Source organism: Egretta garzetta, unplaced genomic scaffold (assembly GCF_000687185.1).
Source record: "Egretta garzetta isolate BGI_Z169 unplaced genomic scaffold, ASM68718v1 scaffold339, whole genome shotgun sequence".
Lineage (NCBI taxonomy): Eukaryota > Metazoa > Chordata > Aves > Pelecaniformes > Ardeidae > Egretta > Egretta garzetta.
The window spans coordinates 47617-64995 of record NW_009260800.1 but is presented as its reverse complement, the minus strand read 5'-3'; the positions used below and the strand labels follow the sequence as shown (position 1 = coordinate 64995).

The following is a 17379-nucleotide window of genomic DNA, read 5'->3' as shown; positions in this document are numbered from 1 at the left end:
AAAAAAAAAAAAGCCTTTTAAAGAAAAGATTCTCCCAGACTTTGTGTCACTTAGTACAGGTTCTGTAAGTTCAAGTTCATCAGGGGTTGTCATTGTATGCCACGTGATGAAAACTGATACGCTCTTCTTATCTCCCCCTGCTCCCCCCTCCAGGTTACAGAAGCATACAAGGAATACGATTATAGCAAAGTTGTTCGATTATTGCAAGCATTCTGTTCCAGAAACTTGTCTAACTTTTATTTCAGCATAATCAAAGACAGGTAAGTTCATTACTGCTACCTTTAAAAGGAATAAAGCAAGTTAATCAGTTTGAGATGGAGGTAATAACATTCCAGGCGCATGTTGAGTGAAGACAGAGATCTTGGAGAACATTTCATAGTCATTACATACCATGTTTTAGTGCCCTAAAGCTCACAGCTGAAGGCTTAGCTGCTTTCAGCTGAGTATTTTTGTCATCAGTGTGCTTCTATATTCTGTCCACTCAGGCTGCTGAGTCATTTTGAAAGGTAATCAAGCATACACATTTAAGACTAAATAAAGTTTTAGAGAGAGAGATTCTTGGATCTGTATTTCTACCTAGAATTGTGTGCATCTGAATTTGGGAAGGTAGGGGGAAGGGCTTTTAGCACTTCTCTGGGCAACCTGATGTCTTTTACGGACCTAAAAACCAGGTAAAGAATCCTAAGGACGTGACTGATAATACCTTTTGTAAACTTTGAAAGGGCTGTTTCATGGGGGAAGGAGGTAGGGAGTTGTACTGCTCGAGGGTTATACTGATCTTTAGTTTCCAGAATGCAAGTGAAGGCGGGGGGGAGGCAGGGGGAGGGGGAAGAGGAGAAAAGCCCTAATACTAAATTTTATAGATGAACCAGAACAAAGGGCTAACAGAGCTGCAGGCTCAGGATCTTTCCCTGAGGAAAGATTCTCTTCTGTACAAATGAAGCAAATGGACCGGCCATGTGCAAGTATATGTAAATGGTCCTGTACCTATACCACTGCGCTTGCCTAGGAAGGGTGATGGAGAAAAGCTTTCCTTAGAAGGGCAAGCGCAGTCAGGCTTCTGTACTTCCAATGGCAGGCCTGAAAGTGCGGCTCTTGAGCAAGAACAATAACGTGAACATATGAATGCTTTCCAGCTTTCATCTTTGCCTTGCAGGCTCTATTGTGAAGAAGAAAAGGATCCTAAGCGTTGTTCGTGTCAAACTGTGCTAGCAGAGGCTTTAGACATAGTGGTCCGATCCTTTGCACCAATTCTTCCTCACTTGGCAGAGGAGGTTTTCCAGCACATCCCTTATAAGAAAGGTAAAGCACATACAATTTCTAAGGAATTCTTTTCGTGCACTGTTTAATTGCACAGTTAAAAGGAATGCAAATACAGAGATTCCTTTTTATTCACTTACTTAATAAACACTTGAACCCTTGAAAGACACTAAATTAAAAACTCCTCTGCTTGCTTTGCTTCCAAGACTCAGAGGGCGTGTTCCGTACCGGCTGGATTAATGCAAGCTCAGCATGGAAGAAGCCCGGCATTGAGGAAGCAATAGAAGGTGCATGTGCAATGAGAGACTCTTTCCTTGGGTCCATCTCTGGCAAGAATGCTTTGGAATATGAAGTCGTCATTGTAATTGAGCCCGGATTGCTGTTTGAATTAATGGAGGTAAAAGATGCAACTAAGAATAGTGTTGTCTGTGCAAAAAGATACTAATTTCTCTAAACTTCCTTCTGCTTTGTACTTGCCAGAAAAATCACAGAATAGTTGAGCTTGGCAGGGACTGCTGGAGATTGTATAGCCCAAGCCCCTTGCTCAGGCAGGGCCAGCTAGAGCAGGACTGTGTCCAGTCAGGTTCAGAATCCGTCCAAGATTGGAGACTCCACAACTTTGCTGGGCTCCCTGTGCCAGTGTTTGACCACCCTCTCAGAAAAAAAAAAAAAAAAAAGCAGTCATGTGCTTTCTTGGAATTTCCTCTTTGGGTTTCTCTTGCCTCTTCTCCTGTCACTGGGCACCACAGAGCCAGGTGCTTTCAATCTTCTTTACACCCTCCCATCAGGTGTTTATATACATTAATGAGATGCGTGTGAGCCTTCCCTGGGCTGAGCAGTCCCTGTGCTCAGCCTCTCTTTATACAAGAGATGCCCCAGTCCTCCATCATCTTTATGGCCCTTTGATGGCCTCATGCTGTAAGCTCCCAACTCTCTCTTGCTGGGGACCTCAGAACTGGACCCAGCACTGCAACTGTGTCTCACCAGGGCTGTGCAGGGAGGAAGGGTCCCTTCCTTTGGCCGGCTGCCAGCCCCTGCCCAGACACGGCATCCTAGCACAGGATGCTGCTGGCCGCCTCTGTGGTGAGAGTGTATATCTGCCTCATAGTTAGCTGCTTGTCCACCAGGACCCCTTCTCTGCCAAGCTCCTTTCCAGCCAGCTGGCCCTTGGCATGTCCTGGGGTTACCCTGCCCCAGGGGCACGACCAGGCCTTTCCCTTTACTGAGCTAGCCCCTTTCTCCAGCCTGTGGAAGTCCCTCTGAAGGACAGCGTGGCCACCTGGTGTATCAGCCACTCCTCCCAGCACCATGTCATCAGCAGCTTGCTAAGGGTATGCTCTGTCCCACCATCCAGATTATTAATTAATATGTTAAACAGTACTGGACCCCCAAGCTGCACTCCTATCAATGGGGCTTTAGCTCTGGACCCCTTAAAACTCCTGCTCTAGTGCTTTTCTGATGTCATCTGCTTGCTTGATGTGAGGGTTGAAGTGACTTGGAAATTTTTGCAGAGGGAACCTTGAACCCTGCTGTTCCAAGTCTGTACTCTTATACCTGGCAGAACTAAGTAAATGACTCAAGTCATCTCTTCTGATTAGGAACCCCTGTCTTGGCATTTGTTTTAAAGAAAGGAGCATCTTAGAGCTCACAGGGGCAGACCTCACTTTTGATGCTGGATGCAAACATAATTATATATTTAGACACACACAGAGGCACACAAACTTGTGCTCTTCATGCCAAGGCTATGACAATCGCTGCAAGCACATGCAGGGTAATTCTACTTTCACTTTAAGGTTTTCTAGGAGGATACTGAGGAACAAAAACCAGGTTGCTGAAAATTAACCCTCTTCCCTAGGCACTGCAGGCTGAAGAAACTTCCAGTGTTTCACAGCTGAATGAAATAATGATGGCTTCCCAGACAACCCTGCTGAGTGAACTACCCAAAGAAACACCTGCAGATGCAAACATCACCAAAGGGACCTTTCTGATTAACTTGGAAGGTGAGAGAACTATTCCAGCCAGGCCCCTGGTTCTTTTCTGCACTACACCATCCTTTGTTCTTCGCTTGCTGTGTAGAGTCGAGTATGCGAACTGCATCTACGCCACCTCGGTAACAGAGCTTTCTTTGACAGGTGGTGATATCCGTGAAGAGTCTTCTTATGAAGTTATAGCCCTGCCCATTGCCAAAGCAAAATGCCCTCGCTGCAGGAGATACACTTCCCATTCCTCAAGCACTCCCTGCCCGCGGTGCCTGAAAGTCATTGCTGGGAAAGAGAGCACATGAAATGAAATGCCCACACAGGAGCTGCTCTGAAGTTGTATAGAGAAGCGGTGGCCAGCCAGCAGGTCTGCGTACCAAAGCCTGTAAGAGCCAGATGCTTAAGCTCCAGCCCAAGCAGAATTATCATGTGTTTCAGGGGGAACCTTATGTATATATGCCTAATTGTGTATATCACTTTTCAGCATAATAAAAAGGGTGGTTCAAAATAACTGACTGATCTGCAACCTCTCTTCTTTTGAAGTTCACTTCCATTTAAGCAAAGCTCCACAGTAAAACAGCTATTGTTTAGTTTTTATACTGTCAGCAGGTGGTTCTGTGGAACCCTGGAGAACCTCTCTACCTGGGAGCACCTGCTCCTCTGGTGTAAAACAGAGCAGAAGAAAAGGTGGTGACCACCATTCCCTAAAAGGAAGGAAAAGACACAATGAAATCTCAAATTTTATTTAATCAATTTACACAAATCCACAGCAAATTAGACACAAAATAGCACTATATACAGAGTCTTACTTACAATACATTACAGATTTGATTGGTGTAGTGTGTCAGCTCTGACATGATACTCGGTTACAGTAAAATCCTTTGCACAGCTGTACCAGGATGCAGGAATGTAATGCAACTAAGAAACAGTTTTGGTTTCCCTCAGGTTCCACAGTGACCAGATCCCCGCAGAAGTCTGAAGTGCTGTCAGGCAAGGTGGGAGAGTCACCTGGACAATCCTGCCGCCTTCAATTTTTCCCCTACAGCTGTTTTAACCTCAGTTATGGAAGTCAGTATAGAAGCACCTAAACCTCTTACTAGAATTCTTACCTATTCTCTTCTCTGTCTGGCCTCCCATCGCTGTTGGAAGTCAGACTCTTGGTATCAAGCCTTTCGAAGAAGCCTTCATCAGCTACCGTAGAGTGCAGTGATGAGGAACTGGGGCTGCGGAACAGGTGAGGGAGGCTGTGTAGAAGCAGCCACCTACCTAACCTTATTTTTCAGGGGAGTCTAACCCTTAGATGACAGCAGCACATACTTCAGAAAGGTAAGACCAAATTCTGCCTCCAGCAAGGCAGAATGCTCTCTTTATTACATATAATGTGAGAGGAGCAGGTTCACAAGATGGAGCCAGTAATTTCAGCTGACTTCAAGACAAAAACAGTTTATACCAATTTCATTTTTCTCGCCTGGCTTCCTCATCCTTTAGCTAGAAAGTGAACAGTACTAGCTGATGCAAGAGACTCGTGTTTAATACCACTCCAGTAGTGAAGATCCTCACTATGTGATTCCCTGTAGGTACGGTAAATAAAAGTAGGGTTTTTTTAAGGCTAAAGTACTCAGTACTATCGATCTTCAGTGAAGTTGGGTCAACTATTTTTTGACTACAAGTTAATGTGTGCAGAGATTTATAGCGTACTACATCTTCTACAGTGATAAGATGGGGAAGAATCTTGCAGTAAGACATTCCTTGACCTACTTAAACTCAGCGGAGCTTAACAATAAAGGAGAGGGATGTAAATCCAGTTTTAGCTGAAGCCCAGAACCCTAGCAACAACACTGGGAGATCTGGACTAAAAGATGAGTCCGTAGTTGTGGCTGGAGGACTGGATTCTCCTTCCCAAGCTGTTTCTCACATGGGCTGTTCTCCCTTTGCATGAGGCCCCAGCACAGTTTGTCTTATGTCTAGTGCAGTCGTCATTGTCACTGATAATGCAGTTACAAGGCATGAGCCCAACACCAGCTCTGGCTTCTGAAAAAGCAGTATTGGCTTTACACGGTAGCTTCAGAGACTGAAGTTTTCTTGGGTGTAATTCTACAGCTTGTTTTGAAAAACAAATCATACATGGAACACTGAAACCGCAGCAGTTACTGCCAGCATGAAATACAGAATTTCCACAAGATGTGATTTTGTAAATAGACTAAAACTGCTGTCAAATATATCCAATTTAGACTACCGCAAAAAGCGCCCAAGTCAGAAATAAATAACAAAGCATTTCAGATACTGACAAGTGTACTAGAAACTAAGCATCTTTGTACTAGTGCAGAATTTAAAATATACTCCAATTTAAAACTACCGTCTGAAATTCTGGGATGGGGAGCACTGTTCTTTTTTGTCATTTAACAGGAGCCACATGACAGTTTCTTTCTGTAAAGTTCAGCCTCATGGTGTAAAATCATGCATTGTACCGAGAGCGTCAGGATGAGATGGCTTCCACAGCCTCGATCAGGTTCAAGGCAAGGCTATACTGCCCGTGATTCTCTGGTAAGTGCTCGATGACTTTGTTAACGAGTTTAGCTGTTGTTGCAATTGGCACTTCTACATTTTGAAGTTCCTGGGGGTCCTATATAAAAGAATCAACACAGCATCAGAGTAATTTTCCAGATGATCTTCTGCATATAAGCCCTCCTGAACTTGTATAAAACAGATTACTAAGGTTTATTAACTCAATTAAGCTGATGCTTTGACCCATGAAACTGCTTTACCCTTCTCGAATCAGAACTAGCACCAGGACAAAATGAGAACTAATTCTCCTTTTCATTAGTAAGAAAGGGTCATTCAAATGTAATCTCGTTATCACGGTCAACAGAAGCTGCTGAAAACCAACCAGTTTTCCTAAATTGAGCTTAACTTACCATAGCTTTCAGCCAAGTGCATAGCATTGGAGGGAGCCTAGCCAGGAGTTCCATACCCTCCTTTGTCTGCGTGTGAAGTAAAGCGAAGGCCAGTCTCTGTCCAGCCAGTATCAGCAGCTGTGATGCAAGCACTTCTTTGTCAGTCACCTGAAGAAAGGCCTGAAAATAAAAAAAAATGTAAGGAACTGGAAACCGTTTGAGCATGACACAGCTCACTTCACTGGAGGCTTGAAAAGCTGTATCAAAAGAAGCTTCTCGATACTAAAAGGAAGAACAGTTTTGAGACTTTTTCTTGTGTTACCTGCTACTGTAATCAAGCACGTTATTAAAAGCTTCGGAACAGCAGAAGAGTGAACAAAGGCAGATAATTACTCTGTACTTTACAGTCATCAGCATGAGCACGAGATCTGTTTTACAGTTCAGTAACTTATTCCTAACTTCCATATAATCTCTGGTTTGCTTTTCCCTGCAAGAAAGGGAAGGATTTTCTTGTCCAAGGGCTGGTGAACTTTTCCTAAAAGAAGGTATTATTACAGGCAAAATAAGCAGATTCCTGAAACTATCAAATACAGCACCATAAAAAAAGGCTGTGCGGGTTCAGACTAGAGTGTAACTCCCTCCCACGTGTCCAGTAGTTGCTATATGCAGATTCTTGTTGGGAAGAAGGAAAAACGAGGGTAATTATTGGTCTTGAAAAAGAACTTTTCCAGCCTCTGACCTTTTCGGCCTGGGGATTTTTTGAGCCTGATAATACTTGCCTAATCATTCCTAGCACCTTAGAATAACTGAAAAACTAATTTTAGGAGAAAATCTGTCATAATGCTGTACTGATTTAAAATCATTAACAGCTGTTATTACCTCTTCACCAAGATGATCCATCCCATAACTATACAGTTCACAGACATAATGCCTTTTGACCACATCCTCAGAGATTTGAAGATACTGAGCCAGGTCCACAGCCAAAGTTGACCAATTCTTGCCCTTTTCAAAAGGAAACAATTCCTCTTCTGAGAGCTCTTTGGCCTTTTGTGATGAACATAGAGCTTGAACCGCTGCATTCACAACTTTAACCAAGAACTTGGAAGCAAAAATTGCAAGTTAGTTCAGTATTATTTGAAATCTTAGAAGTTTAAGAACTTTCAGTACAAAACTTATACCTACCTGTTGTCGTATGGATAACATGTTTGGATCCATATCCCCACTAGGTAGCAGCTGAATTGAAGTAAGGTCTTTGAAAAATGCGTTTTTGCCCTAAAATTGAGAAACAAAGACAGTCCTCAGAGATACAGGGAAATAAAAGGAATCCATTTTAATCCAATACTAAGAAGCCTACTTATTTTTTACATTAAATTTGTACTGCATCTTCTATTTGTCTTTGGGGATAAAAATTAATATTGTAAGTTAAAGCCACAGAAGAAAACAAATTTTGTTCATGCAATCATAACTTGTCAAGGATTTGCTTTCAAACTTAAAACTACCTGCCTACCAAATCAGGCTTCTGCTTTCACCTGGAGCTGAAATTTGGATATATTTTCCTGGTCCCTGGCTTATCATTCTAGACCAACATGCCAAGCATAATACGTAAGAAGACAGGTAAACCAGCTGATACAAACATACATTTTATCTATTACTTATTGACATAGTTGACACCGCTTAATTTAAAGGTCTCCTGAAATACAGATTTATCAAATTTCAGGTAAACCTCTGAATCATAGCACATGGTAGCCCCTATTTCAGCCCAGCAGCAATGGACTGGTCCTCAATGCCAAGCATCTCTGGCAGCCTGGCTCCGTACTAACACACAGAGTAGGGAAACTTATGCTAAAAGGCAGGTCTAGGTGGTGACTTGCCTTGTCAGAAATAAGGTAATAAATGGTCTTCGGAACTTCTAAAGACTTTTTCTGTCACCAGCCAAAATCCTCTAAAGACCTGATAGAAATTGCCTCATAAAGCTCACAGAACAAATGGGAATCTTCCATGAGTGAAGGCAAAAAGGCAGCAGCCGAGAATACTACTTGTATGTGAAAGAAAGGGGGCAGAGGAACAGGATTTAATTTTACTCTTGAGATGTAATATGCATTCTTAAATGACAAAAGGTAGTATAATGCTTTCTGCTAACAGGTAAAAAAAAAAGGCATAAAAATGATGGAATTTGACCTATGGTAAAATGTTAAAAGCAGACCCAACAGCTTCATCAGAGCTTGCACACAGACAAGAACCTATGGCAAAAGGAGAGTAATAATCTGCATTTATAAAATTCCAGTAAACCATTAAGAAAAAATCTTCTGTGCACCAGTACTCCTTGTTTAAATTTTTTTAGAATTGTAGTGTGGTAGAGCTAGGAGGAGGAAAGCTCAGTGTGTGGTACCTGCTTTGTATCGGGGTCAAGCTCTGACTGGCAATATACTGCATTTAAAACGCAGTGACTTTTTTTTTTTTAAGTGGCTTATATGCATTAAATGACAAGCTGTTTATTCTCTTTGAGATGCTCAGAATTCTAGAATAATCATCAGCAATAATGGATACAACAGTGACATGAACATAACATTTCTGACTTTAAATATTTATGTTTTCTCTGATCCAGCACTTCTCAAAGCAACGAGAAAAACCTGTCATCCAGTGATCCTACCACACAGTATTTTCAGGCCAGCTAATTTTATCCATCTGAGGTCACTACAAATCTTTTATTCATAAAGAAAAAGCACCAAGTTTGGGTCTCAGCCTGAATTCTGGTGACAACTTCATTAATGCACCGCAGTGGACTAAATGCCTTTCATAAAATTATGCATGAACTGTTTCAAGAGTGAATGCTAGCATAGATACCAAGAGGAAGGATAGCAATATTAAGGTGTATGCACATAAGCTTTCAAAAACATACCTTGCTATCAAAGAGCGAAAGAGGCTTCACACTCTTCAGAGAAAACCTCATGATGGCGTACAAGATAGTACATAACACAAACTGATGTTCAACAAGCGGGTAGTGAATGCGTTTCTGCTCAAGGGCAAGTTCCACTATTGATACCGGTCCTTCTACCGACACCCAAGCATCTTCAGTATCTAAGACAGGAGCCTGCATTTCATCGCTACTCACGTCAGCCTGTCAGAGCAACACAGAAAAGTAGTCACACGCAAAATGTCATCTATATTGGCCTTCTATGCAAAAGACACTGTTTTAATCACAAGTCCTCTGCAATTAAATGAAAAATAGAATTTCCTGTTTTCTACAAGTTCATTAATATTTGTCTGAACGGAATGGTACAGAAATTAGTTAACCACATTCTTGAAAATTAAATTTTAATCAATTAGTTCCTTGCTTTTACAGGAAGAATAAAAATTTACCTCTAGCAATGTTTGCAGAAGATCTGAACAGCAGCCAAGAAAAGCTGTCATTGCTGTGTCACCCATACCTACGTCCTGTTAACAAATGGTATGATTTAAAGTCTTTCAGTTGGAACTGAAACAGGCTTTTATTAGCTCTGTATGTTTGAGAGACAGTTGTTGACAAAAACACATCGTTAAGCTCAGTTTATTAACCTATTATATTTAAAGCTAAACAAATATTCACTTAAATACAAGGAATTTGAAATAACAGGGAAAAAATAGGAATGAAGCTAAATTTAGCCATTTACAATACAGTATTTCTAAAGAAGACTGAATTCCTCAAGTACTCACACGCAGTAAATTTCATTTTCTGAACATATCAGTTGTCTTCCAAAAAAGTTTTAACTAATGAAATTATGCATGAAAAATAATAGTAATTTATCATGTTGTAGTCTCAGCTCTACCTTCTATAATATTCAAAGTTACACTGCCATTGTCATTTGCTTTGTCAGTAAAGATTAGTTTACATTTCTTAAAATCCATAACATTTTCTCTAGGGCTGCATTTTGAATTTTTCTGAAACTCGAAAATAAATCACAAACTAGTATTAAAATTAAGGGATATTTATTTATATATTTCCATTTAGACAGAAATAATATTATACTTGCCCTTCTGCATAATCTGTCCTTTGGAGCTTTTCCAACCTGTTTTAAAAAAAAAAAAAAAAACCAGCACAACTAAATAATTTTCATCATAAAGTATCTGTTACCCCCCATTTCAAACTATTATTTAGTATTTTCCTAATACAAAATGAGAAAATATTTCATTACAGCCACATAATGCAACACATTCCATAGCTTGCTTTCAAGAGAAGATTTAATACAGATCATACAACTCAGAAATTAACATCACTGATGCCAATATTAGTTCACCCTTCTTAACGTCTACAGATAAGGCCCCAAGGTCCTCATTCAAATCTCAAAGGCAGCTAAAAAATTCCCAGTGATTTCTATAATACAGAACTAGAGCTATAATACCAAGTGTGGTATTAGAAAGAAACGCTAGGGAATGAGGGAAGAGGAAAGGAAGAGTGAATGCTCCAGCACATTCATTGAGATGAAGAAGTCTAATAAGAAAGTTAGGCAGCCTATCTGAATTCTTTAGAAGAGAGGTCCAATTTCTACAAGCTGAACCACACGCTGCACATGAACAAGCACATACTCATCAGTGGAACTTCCTTCTTCCATAGCAGAAAAAAAATACAAGCAATGATTACAACGTCATGGCAGAGTCTAAACAACAGCTGAAGATAGTTTCCAGAGTCCTGAATTTTGGGATTATTTGATCTCGAATTCAAGTGATCCAGCATGCTGTTTCAAAGTCTCAATTCAAGACAACTTTCAGCTGTCAGTTTTGGGACTGATTAAGCACCAGCAGATTTGAAAACTGTTTTTCTGGAAGTTAGCAAGAGATCAGTTGTGCTTCTGTAACACAAACCCTAAGGACTAATTCCCAGCTTTCAAACACACATAAATAACTTTTAATAAAGTTAGCAACATTTGTATTACGTGATACTTGTTTGCGGTGACAGAAGCGTACAAAACCAGATAGTTAATATATTAATCTAGGCAGAAGTAATGGTGGTGGATTTACATAAAGGCATACAGAAAAACTGGAAACGAGTTTTTGCAGAAGAAACACCAACTACAACTGCATACAACTGAGCCTATTTGCTGAAAGGAATGAGGAAGATTACATTCTCCAATTCATACAGAGCTAAACAAAAAGCAAAAGCAGAAAACAAGAGGAACAGAGGAGAAGGAAAAAAAGAAGACAAGACAGCAAATCTTGTGGGTTTTGTGCTGGGTTTTTGGGGGGTTTGATTTTTTTTTTTGTTTTTTAAATCACCGTCAACACTTCTCTCTCTGCATCTGGACTTTTATGCTGAAAGTCACTTAGCTGCTGCTCTGTATCTGGCAAACCAACAGGCAGATTCCCCTTACACAATTTAAACATATCTATCACTTACTGGCAGTACTCTTCCTAAACTGTCTTCCAGTCCTAAACAGAATTGCCTTCCAGTAACAGATCCACTGCATATTTATAAGCATGAAAAAAGTGAAGTTTAACAGGGACAAACGACTGCTAAAACTCACAGCAAACAAGCTGCATACAAGAACAGAAGCTGATTTACAACGGTAGCGATAGTTAAAAATGCTCCACACCATCCACAAAACGTTCTGCATTTTGCAGAACAAGCGCTCATACATGCAAAACTTGGACTGCAACATCAGGAAAAGCTGCTGCCTGTGGGAACCTGAAAGTTTCACGGCAGTAACTTTGCAGGAAACAGGCACAGAGAAAACACTTTAAGTTATTTATTGTTTTCTAACTTAAAATTTTATATATGGACACATACAGTTTCAAACTGTTTCACAAATACTTTTTTATTTAGCAATTACAAGCTAACACTGTGCCTAAGTCTTCAGTACGCATCAGCCAGTGCTGATCAGCTATTACTTAAAGCTGCCTATAGTTGATCATGCCACAGATTTCGTATTTTAAAATAATTCATCAATTCTGAAAGTTAGCTACATAATAAACAAAATAAGCAGGGATTTTTTGATGCTTAAATCAAAGATATTCTAAGCTTATTTAAAAAAACCCAAAAAAATCCAGAACAATGGTTTAAAAAATACTAGTTTCACTTTTCAGTTAACAATAAAAATTCAGCCTCCAAGATACTGTCATAATACTGTGCTCACCTTGTCCATTAGATACGTAGCAGAAGAAAGCCTTTTAACTATGAATGTATTCCACATCATCAGACCAATACCTAGAATAAGTGCAGACTTGTAAACTCCAAGTGAACAGAAAAGAAATCTTAAAAGTACTGAGTGAAAAGCCATGGGCCAAAGTTCCTTTAGTGGGGGGAGAGGGCAGGGGGGATTAAAAAAAGGTGGTGAATGAAGCAAGGAATTGTGAGTTACCCTCACTGCTTTATATTTGGACTTCATATTTCTCAGGAGAAGACTACTTTGGTGATTAAATACAGTCAGAAGTGCAATGAATCTTTTTGTTAAAATAATTATATTATGCAGACTGGGTTAAACGTTGTAGGTACACAGAAATGGTGGTGGTAAGCTTAAGACTAGTGCTTTAGACATACAGTGCACCTTATTTGCATACGTTAATAGTCTACCAAAAAGACAACTGTCATCACATTCACTAAAACAGAGTATCAAGAAATGCATGAAATGCATGAAAAGCAATTGACTGCAAGAAGCATGTACCACTGTTTAAATACATAGTTTCAAAGCAATTCTATTTTAAAATGTTTTTAATTAAACACATTAACTTTATCTAACCAACTTATTTTCGTGGTTCTGATAGAAACTCAGTTTCAACATGAAAAACAAAGGCTTGAATGTCAGCAGAAAGTTTTGAGCGAGTTTGCGTTTTTGGAGGGTTTTTTTCCAGACACTACTGTGAACCACATACATTTGTACTAGTTGACAAACAGTCACTTATTCTGTTTTTTCACAATTTCAACAAAGATCATGTTTAGTAATAGCTTCATACTTACCATGCTGAACGTGAGCATTAATGATGCATCTTAGATGATCTATAGACCTAATGAGAAAACATGCTTCCTTATGTAAAACAAAAAAGTAAAAGAACAAGTTATTACATTATTCAAGACTTGTTTTAAATGTAAACTATTGATACCTAAAGGGCTCAGGTAGATTATTTTAAAGCTACTATTTTTTGACAGTTACAGAACTTGTAAGTTATTCTGATATTGCAATCTTCTCTGCTACTATCTGACAAGCATACATGTATGTGGCAAAGTATGATTCAGTGATCAGGAAACACATTGTGATTTCAGCACTATTTTCAGGGCTTTGTTTTAGTACACGTACTGCTAACATACGCTGCTGAAAGGTACCTCCACTGACAACAGTCTTTTTTCAAATACAAAATCCATTTGTGCTAGAAAGATTAATTTCTACTCCATTTCATTACGCTGGAGCAAGCTTCTAACAATCTTAGAGGAACCGTCTGTTCTATAGCAAGGTGTTACGTTACACAGATCTAATGAGTGCTCATTTCAATTTTAATATCATCTGAACTTAGGACAAAATTTTGTGATATTAGAGAAGCTCTAGGAAAGCAGTGGAAAAAAGGAATTTTTTTTTTTCCTCCTATGACAATTCCCAGCAGTAGCCAGGGAACTTAAGAACATTCAAGAAATTTCTCTTTCCTCTTTACATGCAATGGATTCTAGTCTAACATGTTGTGTATTCTGTAATCTGTTTTAGCATATCTAGAACAGAGGAAATGTTCATCACTATTTTGCAGTACCTAAACTGTTTTGTACTCGCACAAAGTACAGCCAAAACCCATCTTTCATGTGGCTTATTTGAATCCAGTTTCCACACTTCCAGTTTTGAGAGTCTGATAGCTTAGAAACATACAGTCCTGTCTCTGTGAGGTGCCATTCAGCTTCAAGACCTGCATTCATTTTCTCAATTCAATTTGTTCTTGTCACTTATCACAGAAAAATTATAATTAGTATGTTTTCAAAGTCAGTCTTCTTAACGGAAGTTTTTATGAGCTATTACAAACTTGTGAAACTGCTCCTATTGAGTTGGTCTTAACCATTATTCCCCACAAATGAAATTCTTTTACCTCTGGGTCTTTATTCCACTGCACTACATACTCCCAACAGCAATGTGCATGGAGTACATCCACTTCAAGACTACACGGAAATTGCTGATATGCTAGTTGCAGCAGCTCTAGAAAAAGAAAATCTGAAGTTACAAGACAGACTGCTTCCCACTATAATTCCTGCTACTTCACAACAGTAGCAACTAAAACATCTCTGCAGACATTTAGAATGGAAAAATCCAGTTATTTTCTTACCTAGGATTGTTTCCAAGCCTGCATCTGCTTCTGGTTCCTCAAAAAAGATATTAGTATGCATTTCTACAGATTCTTCAGTACTATCTGTATTGTTCTTGTGTTGGGCCAAATTCAGTACAAGAGGACTGAAGCCTTGCTTAAAAACCCACTTGGCTACAGTATCAGCAATGCCTCCTAGGACATTAAAAAAAAAAAAAAAAAAGGTATAGTCAGTGTATCCCAGAAGATTTATGGTTCAGAATCAAAGGACAAGAGAAGAGATAGGAGTTTCTACTCTATTAGTTAATTACATAATATACCATTAATTACATAAGGGTGACTTTGCCAATTAGAAAACTTCCTAATCAACTGATTAGACATTTACAATGCAGTCTGTACAGTAATACTCTTTTATAATTTTAAAACACGAGTCTACATGGTTTGCATTGGTTTTTAAATTAAGAACAGTAACCAGCAGAACAATTTCCACTGCAGTACATACCATAAATTAAGGTAAAAATGTCTTGGAAGTCTATTAGAAAGGCAATCAACCACCTTTCCAAGAGAAAATAAACGTACCTTTTCCAGCTTCAAGCAATTTCTTTACAGAAAGCCTACCCAAAGGCTCGGTCTGGAGTGATGAAACTCTTTTTGTCCTTTTGCTCACTTTGCTATGCAGTAGTGTTTGAAGTATCAGACAATCCTCTAGCTGTTTCAGCAAAAGTTTCCAATATTCAGTATCAAGGGAAAGTGCTTCCCAGGATTCCGTGTCTGAACCTACAATTATTTGGGAAAACTAACAGAACATATGAACTAGTTTAGGTCTGTTCACTTAAAGTAGCACAGTTTTGTTAAAAAAAATGCATAGTATTAAAATGCAAAGCTGTATCCTAAGAGCTACTGCATTTTAAAGAATAATTTAGCTCAAGATACATATATTAACTATTATGGAAACATCAATTACTATCCCACACTAATAACAAGACGCACAAAAACATAAGGAGATAAAAGGACCTGAAAGGTCATCTTATAGTCCCATGTTGAAGTTCGTGTTTAGTTGGAAGTGGGCTAGAATCCCTTCAGAAAGATTTAATTCTAAGTCCCCCACTATATACACATTCCCTACATATATGATTAATCCGCCTACATTTAAGTTTCCTACCATATTAAAACAATACGTATTATTCACCCAGAAACACTGGATCACACTGCATCACAGCTCTGTGCATTATTTTGATAATTCTCATGTTTATCAGCAAATGCTCTGCCAGGAAACCCAAGAATCTTTCCAGTACGGTGCAGATCTGATTTTTAGCTTTGTGCACCAAGAAAGCAAACTCTAGAGTTCTCAGAAGCCTGGCCATTAACAGTTTTAGGCTTTAAGCCAAAGGATGGTAGGGAAAAAAAAGGGGGAAGAGATAAATGGCTTTATGGAAGGGAGGTTTTGAGGGAAATAAAGCTGTTGGTTTATTCTTTTAAGAGCAGAAGAGGTGGTGACAAAGGAAAGAGCACATGGGTAAAGCATAACGTTGCAACATACCAACATTCCTATTTGGGCAATGCTGACAATTTTAATATATGGAATTGCAATAGTTAAGGTGAATGTGCAAAAATACTAAACCACTTCCCAGTAACCTAGTTATAGTTTATAAGGCAGTTTATTTACAAGACCTGTTTACATCACCTAAGCCCCATCTGTTAAGGCAAGTAGTAAAAAACAAATATGCCTGGTGCTACTTAGGAATGTAATAACTTTTTCCATTTTGAATGGCAATGCTGTGTGGAGTTTCACAGTGTTAATCACAACTTTGTGAAAAGATACTTATTGCCAAAAAAACAACCACCCATCATGTTAAGAAGTAAAGCATAGTAACATCCACCTAAGCTAAGAACATCCACCATTAAAAAAAAAAAAACACCCACAAAAAAACCCAACAACAAAACCTGCATTAAAACAGATTTACCATCCAAACTTCAGTGAACTTCTCAAATTTATGTGGAAACTGTGTAAGCTTTAAGTTTGTCAACATCATTTATTATTAAGAGAGAAACTCACTGTCCAGTTCCCATCACATATTTAAACACTTTCAGCAGACAATTCTGATATATCGTTCATTCACCTCAGCATAATACTCTTCAAATTCAAACACAAATTTTCAGGCGTGCTGGATGGCATGCTTGTGCCCATGTTAGAACAATGACAAATTAATGCTGAGGATGTTATTCCATTACAACGACAGCAATTTGCATGGAACTGATACGGTAAATAGAAGGGGAAGTCCAAGATGATTTACCTTTTTCTCTGCCACACTGTCAATTATCTGTGCAGTTACAGAATGTCCAATGTGAGCAGATAACAAAGCAGCTGCATTATTTTCAGACTGAACGCAAGCTGTACGCATCTGCTGCCACCAGGGGGAAACCGACTGAGTGTCCCATGACTCATCTATAGCAACTGTAGAGAAAGGGAGAGTAGGAAACTTAACTGGGGTGTTAACACTGGTAAAGCAGCAACCAACCCCGAAAGCATCACGTTTTAATACTGCTTATGTGAGGAGCAATTTCCAGTTACTCTACTTTATCTTTTCCTAGATATGTAGCATACAATTTCCAGATTATAACTCAAATTTAAAATAAAGAGCGGAACATGAATTACTCGTTCTCCAAGTTTCATTTGTAGGAAATAGGCAATAGATCTAAGTCACTAGGTAGTAAAACCTGCTGAATGCTTACTAGATCTAAGAAATATTTCAAAATGACACTCCACAATGCAGACAGCTTCTTTTGTGATTTCAAGATGCCACATGTATTCAATGCACTCAAGCTGTCCCTCTTCAGGCTACCTCGTGTTCAGCAGAATTCATTCATTCAGACAGCAGCAGTAGCTTATTCATGCTTCCAGTTTCAAGCTGATAATGGTGCCCTATGGTAAACTAGACATAAGGGAACCTGGCACAGACACAGCCATAGCAGTTCTGTGTGAGGTAGTAGAATCAGTA

The 17379-nt window shown here is 39.2% G+C and overlaps 2 protein-coding genes across 2 annotated transcripts in view; one reads left to right on the top strand and one right to left on the bottom strand.

Annotated features, from left to right (window-relative positions):
- The window catches only part of IARS2 (isoleucyl-tRNA synthetase 2, mitochondrial), a 30114-nt gene extending 26385 nt beyond the window's left edge, over positions 1–3729 (top strand). Inside the window, exons 18-22 of the mRNA XM_009646842.2 lie at positions 154–260; positions 1157–1302; positions 1467–1657; positions 3116–3260; positions 3393–3729. Of these exons, the coding sequence (XP_009645137.1) occupies positions 154–260; positions 1157–1302; positions 1467–1657; positions 3116–3260; positions 3393–3544 (741 nt within the window). The 3' untranslated portion in view covers positions 3545–3729. The remainder of the gene's footprint in view (positions 1–153; positions 261–1156; positions 1303–1466; positions 1658–3115; positions 3261–3392) is intronic.
- Positions 3730–5353: 1624 nt separating this feature from the next.
- Positions 5354–17379, bottom strand: part of RAB3GAP2 (RAB3 GTPase activating non-catalytic protein subunit 2) — a 57292-nt gene continuing 45266 nt past the window's right edge. The window contains exons 25-37 of the mRNA XM_009646841.2: positions 16675–16835; positions 14960–15176; positions 14402–14575; positions 14168–14274; positions 13062–13128; positions 12241–12311; positions 10144–10179; positions 9494–9568; positions 9033–9251; positions 7316–7405; positions 7013–7231; positions 6155–6313; positions 5354–5862 (exon numbers count right to left, since the gene is read on the bottom strand). Of these exons, the coding sequence (XP_009645136.2) occupies positions 5716–5862; positions 6155–6313; positions 7013–7231; positions 7316–7405; positions 9033–9251; positions 9494–9568; positions 10144–10179; positions 12241–12311; positions 13062–13128; positions 14168–14274; positions 14402–14575; positions 14960–15176; positions 16675–16835 (1742 nt within the window). The 3' untranslated portion in view covers positions 5354–5715. The remainder of the gene's footprint in view (positions 5863–6154; positions 6314–7012; positions 7232–7315; positions 7406–9032; positions 9252–9493; positions 9569–10143; positions 10180–12240; positions 12312–13061; positions 13129–14167; positions 14275–14401; positions 14576–14959; positions 15177–16674; positions 16836–17379) is intronic.